This window comes from Formica exsecta, unplaced genomic scaffold (genome assembly GCF_003651465.1).
Source record: "Formica exsecta isolate Colony F162 unplaced genomic scaffold, ASM365146v1 scaffold139, whole genome shotgun sequence".
Taxonomy (NCBI): Eukaryota; Metazoa; Arthropoda; class Insecta; order Hymenoptera; family Formicidae; genus Formica; species Formica exsecta.
In genome coordinates, this window is record NW_021848721.1 from 166,706 (window position 1) to 177,944 (window position 11,239).

General features: G+C 36.6%; 1 protein-coding gene across 3 annotated transcripts in view; it reads left to right on the plus strand.

Moving 5' to 3' along the window:
• Nucleotides 1-1,963: 1,963 nt before the first annotated feature.
• LOC115246142 overlaps nt 1,964-11,239 on the plus strand; it is a 20,356-nt gene continuing 11,080 nt past the window's right edge. For 2 of the 3 annotated variants that reach the window (XM_029824780.1, XM_029824782.1), the window contains exon 1: nt 3,864-4,163. In XM_029824780.1, coding sequence (XP_029680640.1) covers nt 4,122-4,163 — 42 coding nt within the window. In that variant the 5' untranslated portion in view covers nt 3,864-4,121. Of the gene's footprint in view, nt 2,312-3,863; nt 4,164-11,239 lie in introns of those variants that run through there. The other variant, XM_029824781.1, reaches the window with a different exon arrangement.

Here is an 11,239-nt window from a genome sequence, read left to right on the forward strand (position 1 = left end):
ATATATATCCTATATAGCTGCTCGTTCATACTTTTTTTAAAAATAACTATGTATTTTCTTTCGTCGAATATTGCGGGGAATCGATTTATATAAAAATTAGAGGATAGTTTCATTTAAAAAAACTAACTTTAAGTTGATTCTTCTCATTATTTTGTGCATAAAAATATTGAGATAAGATAATCGAAAAATGAATATTTTACGAGATATTTCATAGTTTATATAAAATTATGTCAAATTGATATATTTCGTAAACTAATCAATTTTTGGCCATTTTAGCCTCATAACTTTTTAAGCTGAATATTGCGGGGAATCGATTTATATAAAAAATTAGAGAGTGGTTCTATTTGAAAAAATTAACAATAAGTTGACTTTCACATGATCTTGAAAAATGATCTTAGTTAAAATTCAAGATTAATAATCCTTTTTTCCCTTAAGATCCTATACATTTTGTCGAAAACATCTTTTTGTACGACGTCAAGTTTCGGAGAAAACACCTTGTAACACTTTAAATGCCCCACTCTGTATATACATATAATGCATTGTATCATAATTTTTGCCGTAATGAGAGAACGTAATGCGTGTGCCTGATGTCTGATTTCGCCGGATGTCTCGCGAGCGTCCGCGATAGCGTCGCGACGACAATGAAGAGGCCGCGACGGCGCGACGTCTGGCGAGCAAGTCCAAGAGGCGGAGGCAGCTGCGCTGTCAAGTCGCGCGACCAGCATGTGAAACCCGGAGAAGGAGGAGGAGGAAGAGGGACGGGCGTGAACGGAGATGAACGGAGCGCGTGAATGGAGGTTGAACGGAGAGACAGCGCCGAGATATCGCCAGTGCCGTCGCGCGGTGATGGGGCGCCAATCTCCTCTAGTCGACGAAATTAATTCCGCCAAGAAGTTCTCGACTCGTTCCACCGCACTCGTGCGTGTAATTTAATTATATGTAGAGTTGCGAGGTAAATCAATTATTTTTATGTACAGAGTAAAATTTTGATATTTTCTTCATTTTGACGTATTTTTATTTTAACATTTCTTCATTTTGGCATTTCTGCATTTTGACATTTTTTTCATTTTGACATCTTCATTTTGGCGTATTTTTATTTTGACATTTCGTCATTTTGGCATTTCTGCATTTTGATATTTTTTCATTTTAACATTTGTTCATTTTGAGATTTCTTCATTTTGACATTTCTTCATTTTAACATTTCTTCATTTTGACATATCTTCATTTTAACATTTCTTCATTTTGACATTTCTTCATTTTGACATTTCTTCATTTTGACATTTTGACATTTTCTCTTCAACGGAAAGAGAAAAAAAACCTATAGACGTTCGACCCTGCGCACTCGAACGGAATCGGATGGTGGTAAGAGGGACAGGGAAGAGGAACAGAGAGAGAGACGGAGAAACACGAGCGTGCGCCGACGACGGCTGGCATGGTGGCAGATCTGCCTTCTGGCAGGAGGGTCTCGACCTGCCAGCACCCAGCACTCGGCGTTACCTGCCAGCGCGCGCGCGCGGCCGTTTAGTGTCTCCGAAGTCGCGCACTACGATGGATCGTGGAGCCGGTAGCGCGTGGTGAACACTGCAAGAGGTGCCGGAACACCTCTCGAAGGAAGAATCCATCGTGCGTATATCGTGCACAATATAGTATCGCACAAAATATTATTTCGCGGCCAGCCATATTTCGCCGAGAATTCTGTGACGAGGAGGAGAGGAGGCGTGAGCGGTCCCAGGAGAGACGATACGATCGATCCGTCAAAAGTCGTAGCAGCGGTAGAAGTCTCGGCACCCGCGAGATCGCCCGCCCGCTGGCGATGGCAGAGATGTATTGCTCGTGACGTCACGGAATTCCTCTTCGGTGCTGGAGAGAGCGGCCCGCGAGCACTTGTCATCGTGCCTTCTCGTTGCGGGTAGCTGGTATCTCTCTCTCTCTCTCTCTCTCTCTCCTCGTGACGTCCCTCTTCGGTGCTGGAGAGAGCGGCCCGCGAGCACTTGTCATCGTGCCTTCTCGTTGCGGGTAGCTGGTATCTCTCTCTCTCTCTCTCTCTCTCTCTCTCCCTCCCTCCCTCTTTCTCTCTTTCTCGACAAGCGAGACGAAAGATAACGAAGCGAGCAAAGAGAGGAGGAACACGTTGGGTGCGAGAGAAGAAGAGTGCAGAGGAAGATAAAAGGAGAGAGAGAGACGGAAGAAGAGTCTCTCACGGAGAAGAGAGGTAGAGAGAACGTGGGCGTTGAGTGATTGTTGTCGGTGCTAGTTTCCATCGGGAGTCATGAGGGACACGAGCGATATGATGGAGGACGCCTTGTCGGAGGTATGTAATCGCCGATATCAATCGGTTCGCATTCCCGATTCACGCGATCTTTCAGGTTAATGTGCCGTTCCGCGACGTTCGACAATTAACACTTTAAACTCCCAGAACGAGTTGTTGTCGTAGCGCATTTTTATTTAAATCGCTCCGAGAAAGTGCTGTTAACGATGTTCATCGAGTAGCGGACGTCCCTTTTTTATTACAGATTCTTTGAATCTTTTCAATTCGAAGAATCGTCTCTTCTTCTCGAGAAATATACATTTAGATAATTATAGCTCTCGGATAAAAATAATAAGTGAAAATAAATTTTGTAAATAAACTTTAAATTAAGATCAGAATTTTAAATTAAGATCTGATATAGATTGAAGAGAAATGTCATAAATAATAATTCTTCTCAATAATTCTTCTCAATAATTTTTCTCAATAATTCTTCTCAATATATATTTGCCAAACAAGTTATTCTCAAAAAAGCTAAAGAAGACGTAAGGAAATATTCTGTGATTTGGAGATATACAAAATATAAATAGCTTTTAAAGTATTAAAATTTGCGAACGTATTCGTTATTTAATTTGAAGTTGAGCAAACATCATGTATAGTTACTAACCTCTTATCATTAATAAAAAAGAAAAACAATAAAATGTGGAATAATAATAGTATAACAATAAAACAACGCCGCAAATGATAAGAATGATAACGAGGACCTGAGATGAGCAAATAGAAAAATCTCATAACATTTTTGCCCCGTACTAACTTAATCGCGCTAAATTACAGCAATGTTGATACAGATTGTTTCCACTTAACCCACCCGATAAGCGCATAAATAGCACTTGTATGTCATTTGTGTTATTGACATCTTAATCGTCAATTTGACGATTTTCGTAAAGTGAAAGAGTTCGTAATCCTTATATATCTTTTCTATTCTCTCCGTCGGATATTCTCGGAAAAATTCGACTGGTAATTACCTGTATTTACGATCGCATCACTGCCAAAACCCTCTTTGCACCTGCCCGAAATCGATTGCGAATTAGCCTTTTTTTATTCGTTCTCTGCCTTGCATGCTCATTCGTTTTCCGTGCGATAGCGCGAAACAAATCCTTGTTTCTTTTTTTTTTTTCGCGAGAATCAATGGTTTCGGATAATAATCGCTCGTCGTTTCTCTCGATCGCCCCTCAAAACCATACAATTTTTGTTCAAAACGTTTTTCTCTAAAATGCTTAGTTTTTGAAAGAAAAGGGGTGTACGGATGGTCTAGGACACCCTGTATATTGCAAATTAAATAAATATATCTATAAATATACAGTTTGCAAATTAAATATGTGGCAAATTCATACCTTTTTAAAAAATAACTATGTATTTTTTTTACACCAATTGATTCTTCTCATTATTTTGTGCATGAAACTATTGAGATAATCGAAAAATGAATATTTTACGAGATATTTCATAGTTTAAGTACAATTATGTCAAATTAATATATCTCGTAAACTAATCAATTTTTGGTCATTTTACTCTCATAACTTATGAACAAGCAGCTATATATATATATATATACCTTCTCGTTGCGGGTAGCTGGTCTCTCTCTCTCTCTCTCTCTCTCTCTCTCCCTCCCTCCCTCTTTCTCTCTTTCTCGACAAGCGAGACGAAAGATAACGAAGCGAGCAAAGAGAGGAGGAACACGTTGGGTGCGAGAGAAGAAGAGTGCAGAGGAAGATAAAAGGAGAGAGAGAGACGGAAGAAGAGTCTCTCACGGAGAAGAGAGGTAGAGAGAACGTGGGCGTTGAGTGATTGTTGTCGGTGCTAGTTTCCATCGGGAGTCATGAGGGACACGAGCGATATGATGGAGGACGCCTTGTCGGAGGTATGTAATCGCCGATATCAATCGGTTCGCATTCCCGATTCACGCGATCTTTCAGGTTAATGTGCCGTTCCGCGACGTTCGACAATTAACACTTTAAACTCCCAGAACGAGTTGTTGTCGTAGCGCATTTTTATTTAAATCGCTCCGAGAAAGTGCTGTTAACGATGTTCATCGAGTAGCGGACGTCCCTTTTTTATTACAGATTCTTTGAATCTTTTCAATTCGAAGAATCGTCTCTTCTTCTCGAGAAATATACATTTAGATAATTATAGCTCTCGGATAAAAATAATAAGTGAAAATAAATTTTGTAAATAAACTTTAAATTAAGATCAGAATTTTAAATTAAGATCTGATATAGATTGAAGAGAAATGTCATAAATAATAATTCTTCTCAATAATTCTTCTCAATAATTCTTCTCAATAATTTTTCTCAATAATTCTTCTCAATATATATTTGCCAAACAAGTTATTCTCAAAAAAGCTAAAGAAGACGTAAGGAAATATTCTGTGATTTGGAGATATACAAAATATAAATAGCTTTTAAAGTATTAAAATTTGCGAACGTATTCGTTATTTAATTTGAAGTTGAGCAAACATCATGTATAGTTACTAACCTCTTATCATTAATAAAAAAGAAAAACAATAAAATGTGGAATAATAATAGTATAACAATAAAACAACGCCGCAAATGATAAGAATGATAACGAGGACCTGAGATGAGCAAATAGAAAAATCTCATAACATTTTTGCCCCGTACTAACTTAATCGCGCTAAATTACAGCAATGTTGATACAGATTGTTTCCACTTAACCCACCCGATAAGCGCATAAATAGCACTTGTATGTCATTTGTGTTATTGACATCTTAATCGTCAATTTGACGATTTTCGTAAAGTGAAAGAGTTCGTAATCCTTATATATCTTTTCTATTCTCTCCGTCGGATATTCTCGGAAAAATTCGACTGGTAATTACCTGTATTTACGATCGCATCACTGCCAAAACCCTCTTTGCACCTGCCCGAAATCGATTGCGAATTAGCCTTTTTTTATTCGTTCTCTGCCTTGCATGCTCATTCGTTTTCCGTGCGATAGCGCGAAACAAATCCTTGTTTCTTTTTTTTTTTTCGCGAGAATCAATGGTTTCGGATAATAATCGCTCGTCGTTTCTCTCGATCGCTTTTTCGTTCTGTGCATTAGAAAGCGATACTATTATATATAGAGAGTTTTGTGTGTGAAAAGACGGCGACAGAATATGTAAACTTAAAAATTGATCTTCTTGGTGTTTTACATATCAATTGTCGTTTAATGATTAATATTCATTAAGGGCCTAATCTATCCTAGCAGTATTAAAAATTGATTATTTTTAGAAGTTTTTGAAAAATATTAGAAATTAATCTTTTTACATATGTTTTTATTGATATTTAAACGGTATGTCAGTATTTTTAAATCTTGAATATTTAGATTTTTTTGTTCAACAAAAACCTCTGCGCATGGAGTGTTCAAAAATGCATAGTTTGACAATGTGACATATTGCTGCTCGTGTACAATTGTCTGAAATAAATAAACTCAGTCTAGTTTTATTCTGTAGGATATTTATAGTAGTAGGATTTTGAACCTAATTTTATTAGAGAAAATTGAAAAATAACAAAGTAGTGCCATATTAAAATTAGATATTTGGATTTTTTGCTGAAACTTTTTCATTTCTTGAAGGTCAGAGAAATATTAAATATTATTTTTTTACATTATAATTGGGTTTAGATTTCCTAAAAAAATGTTTTCTTTTATTAAAGAAAAATTGAAGTTGTTTGGTTCATTAATTTTCAATCGTCACGTCAACTTTGAAAATAGTTTGGAAAAAGTTTTGGAAAAACGCGTTTAAAGTTTTGCAAGTTTTCCATTTCAAAATCCGCGCGCCATCCTATTCAAAGTCTTATAACTCCGTCAATTTTGCGAATTTTTCGATAAAATTTGAAAGACATATTCTTCATACTTTCAGAAACTATAAAATAAGATCGATTTTTTTTGACCTTCTAAAGTAAACTAGGCCCTTAAATCTCCATTTGCGCAAAGAGCTCGCGTATCTACCCGCGGCGATAATAATTCTGATTCTATCCGCGCGATGTGCGCGATTTATGGGACGCGGGGGTGGATTATGAAGGCAACTCTTTTCCTCTCATCCGCACCGCTCGGTGTATTCCGACCCTAGCCGAGTGTTATTAACGGTAAAAAGGGGCGCGTATATCGATTTAAGCGTCCGTTATTACCCTCTTTCCACCCGACACTATGGAATTACATCGATTGCTGCCGGAGAAAATCATCATCTTTATTGCAATGTTTTCTTTTCCCTTCCTCTCTCGTCCTCTCTTTCTTGTCTTTATACTCTTTTATTATCGCGTGCATTTTGATCGCGGTAACTGTAATATCCTGTTTACGAATCTTAGATCTGCTTTATGAATTCTAAGCCCTCTTTTCTCTCGTTTGCTTGACGTCTACTTAGTTATTTATCTCTCAACTTCGATCTCTCTCTCTTCGCGCGCTGCGAGTCATCTCGCCGCGAGAGTTTTCTCGTTTAAAATTCTATCGGAACGACGGCTGGGGGCGAATTAGAATTTCAAATTGAATCCCATTGCGCCCTTTTCTGCAGTTAACTGCATTCCCGATGTCCATGCGCTTCTCTGGAACTTTGAGGGAAAGAAATATCTTTCGAGAAATGCAATCTTGCATAAAATGTAGGGGTTGCTCTCGGTGCTTCGTCTGGTTTCTTTTTTCGCAGTTTCGATATTTGTATTTATTACAACGAACGGAATAAATCTTGAGTTTGCTTCAACAATTCTCTGAAACTTTGATCATTTCTCTTCCAAGTTCTTCACTTTACGATTTCTCTACGTCTTATAAGGTAGCGGAACAAAATGAGCAGAACCAATTCTAATTAATATTTTTATTTATTGCTCATTTCTTGCTAAAAAGTTGTCGAAGAAAAAATGTGTTGCTCTGTAAGTTTCTTTAAAAAATAATGTTCCGCTAAAAAAAGTTTAAGTTAGCGAAACAATATATACTTATATAGCAACAAAATTGTACATAATAATAGTATAAGAATTTGTTGCTTTCGAGATATCTAATTGGTTGCTTGCAGAATAAATTTAAACAATAGCGAAAAATCTTTTAACATGCAAAGTTACAAGAATAAACCACAAGAAAAAAATGTATTGCTTACATGTGTTTGGTACTAAAATAATCTAAAAAAATAAATAAACAAATTTTTTGGGGCAATTTTTTAGCAACAAATACAAATATTATTTAGAATTGGTTCTGCTCATTTTGTTCCGCTAACTTATAAGGCGTGATTTCTTTTCTTTGCGCTATCTCTCGTTGAATCCCGTTCGAATATAATGTAGAGTTCTTTTGGCATTCTTGAAAATGAAAATGACAAAGAATAATTCATCTGATCTTGCTTTTACAAAAATAAAAAATTTATATTATATTTTTTTTGCTTTGTATCGAATATATAGAGTGTCTTGGAACTTTTAACCTGATTGTCACCAAGCGGTGATTATTATTTATTTATTTATTATGATTTATTTATGATTTATTTTTTATTATGATTTATTTATGACTTATTTTTTATTGTGATTTATTTATGATTTTTTATTATGATTTATTATGACTTATTTATTATGATTATTTTTATTAATTAAAAATTAGTAACAAGAGTAAAAATAATGATTTATGAAGATATTTCTCACATATACACACACATACTCTCGACACAAATAAAAACAGACAATTAACTATCTATAGTATAATTGATTTCGTAAAAAATACATCGATTTATAGTTTCGTATTTAACTATAATACCAAGATATATTCGAGGATCAAACTCAACTCGAATGCGATTCGCGTATCGTTTACAAAATATAAGCAATTCATTCATTCCTTCATGTCTCCGTTTAAATCTCGAGATACATACGACTCCGTCGAGTTTTCCTCGAAATTCCATGTATTCTTTTAGGACCACCCATTTCAAGTCGCGCGGCGCTCTTTGAATTCGGAATCGTCTCCTTGGCACCTTACATCCGTTTGCCTGGCAACCAACGTGGAGATGACTGCACCAAAGTGGTCAAACGTGTCCCTTTACTAGCGTACGTGCTGTAGTTACTCTGCCTTCTCGTTCTATTTATATCCCTGTGTCTCGATAAAGACAAGAGAGGCTGAGGAGAAATACTCGTTGTAAGGACACGGCCTCGCATATCCGAACGAAATCGAATAGATCGTCTCCGGGAGATTTGTCATTCTTTTCTCAAAGTGCCCATGTCGATCCGATCTTCAAGAATCTTCGATTCTTAATCACTTTCCGTTTTCGCGACTAGAACTGACTTTATGAGATTCAATTAGTCTCGTTTCTCTCTTTCTTTTCCAATGTAGCTTAATTTTCACGCAAGGCTTGTTATCGATAATCGTTTCGACATTTCTCGAAAAAAATATAATATATTTAATAAAATAATATATTTAATAGACTTTATGAAGTCTCGTTTCTCTCTTTCTTTTCCAATGTAGCTTAATTTTCACGCAAGGCTTGTTATCGATAATCGTTTCGACATTTCTGACATTTCTCATAATATATTTAATAAAATAATATATTTAACAATTTTGTTATATATTTTTGCAGGATACTTTCTTCGATGCTGAGGATGGATCGTCGCGAAACATGAAGATGTCACTTTTGACTATCGATCGAATACCTATTCCACCTCACGAGTGGCTGCAATTTGATAGCAAAAATCAAGAATTTTATGGCGTTCCAATGCGCACCGATATCGGCCGCAAAGAATATCAACTGGTTGTCACTGATAAAGACGGTAAGTTTCATCATAGTTTTATTTTTTAATATAAAGAATTACATTCGTCTGTAGAATAATACTGAATTAGAAATTATTATTCTAGGTGCGAGCAGCACCGATGGATTGGTCGTTGTCGTTCATCCGGCGCCGCCCATGGCGCACACGGTGGAATTCTCAATGACGCTAGATATTCCTTACGACTCATTTGCGCATTCCGCGCTTCAAAAGCGTAACTTTATCGAGAAGCTGCGAGATCTCTACGAGGACAAGGACACGAGCGCTATCTCACTGCACAGCATCTCGAACGGTAGTACCGTAATTACGTGGCATAACAGAACTCTGCCTACGTCGTATTGCGCTCACGAAGAGGTCAATAGGTTACGATCCGTGCTCGTGAAGAGTGACAACGATCGACGTTCCGTGACGGACGAGGTGTTGGAAGTGATGGGCTTGAAATTCCCTGTAAAACAGATTACAGTGATTCCGATGGGGATCTGTCTCGGTGAATTGACGGGCGTGCATTCGCCAGATAGTCATGTACCACCGGTGGATGATTCCACGTCGGTCGGCGCGTTCCGCGACGATTATCTTCTCACTTTTGTTCTGCCAGCAATTATTATCGCCGCTATGCTCATCGTAGCGGGAATCATTGCGTGCGTTCTGCACAGACGAAGACGCAGCGGGAAGATGAGCGTCAGCGAACAAGATGACGAGCGGCAGAGTTTTCGCAGCAAGGGAATTCCTGTTATCTTCCAGGACGAACTAGAAGAAAAGCCGGATCCTGGTAATAATAATTTATTAGTACCATTAAAATTATATCGATGATGTATTATCGGTCTTTCATACTAACACTTATTCGTATATTTCAGGCAATAAATCGCCTGTCATCCTGAAAGAAGAAAAGCCACCCCTTCCACCACCAGAGTATCAGAAAGCTGAGGATGGGGCTGACGTACCGATGCTTCCAAAGGAGAACTCCGAAGAACCATACCAACCGCCGCCGCCGTTTGCCACGAATCGCGACACCAATCGGCAAAATCGTCCTAAACCCACTCCGACGTACAGAAAACCGCCCCCTTACGTGCCTCCCTAACAAAATACGGTACACTCGCCTACGCGCAAATATATGTTAGCAATGCTCGGAGACTCACCGATACACAAGCAAAACCAAATCAATTATAAAAAGCAATCTCGAATTGGCGACGATGACAATGATGATCGTGGGATATTGAATGTTTATAGCGACGTTTGAAAGAAAGCCCTTCCATTCATCCGGTATGACAATATACTGCTTAGCGAGACGTGAATGAAGAGAAAAATCATCCAGCGAGAATTTTCTTCGAGAACTCACATGCGATTTTACTTATTTTGTATATGTACTACTACATACAACGGCACGTCTCATCATCGATCGATAATACGTTCGAAAAAGATTTCTCTCTCTCTCTCTTTCTCTCTCACTCTCAATTTTCAATAATGTAAATAATATTAATTTAAACATTAATTTATAATATTAGTAAACTTTTGTAAAAGAAATGTAAAAGTTATTATTGTTTCGCATTGACCTGCATGCCATTTTCGAGGAATGGTTTGGACGAGACAAAAATCGCTTTTACATGAAAGAGCGGCGTTGAAAAATGAAGCTAGCAAATTTATCAATTTGTCTAATTGAACCGCGTCCGCGTTTATCATTTCTCTCGAATGCTGACAAATATCCCTGGTAGCACAATGAATTCTTTGATTATTCTATTTATCAAATATACTATTTTAAGAATATTCTTACAGAATTATCTATGAATAGTTGTAGAATATTCTCGTGTTAAAAAAATGTTTTATAAATCTGTTTAGAACATTGTATTTAGAACGGTCTCATTTTAAAATTCTATGCAGATTCATAGATCGTTTTTTTCACTTTATTAGAATATTCAAATATTTACTGAAGGATATGTATAGAATGTTTATAGAATAGTTTTGCGCTATCTGGGATCTGGTACTGCCTATAAATCGATCATTTAAATCGCGATTTGCATTGGTTCAAAATAGATAAATTTATTTTCAATATTTTTCGGTAACAAAAATGCAATATTAAATTATTTTTATCATTATTTATTTATTTATTATAATTTATTTATTTTTTACTATGATTTATTCATGATTTATTTTTTATTGTGATTTATTTATGATATTTTTATTACGATTTATTATGATTTATTTATTATAATTATTTTTATTAATTAAG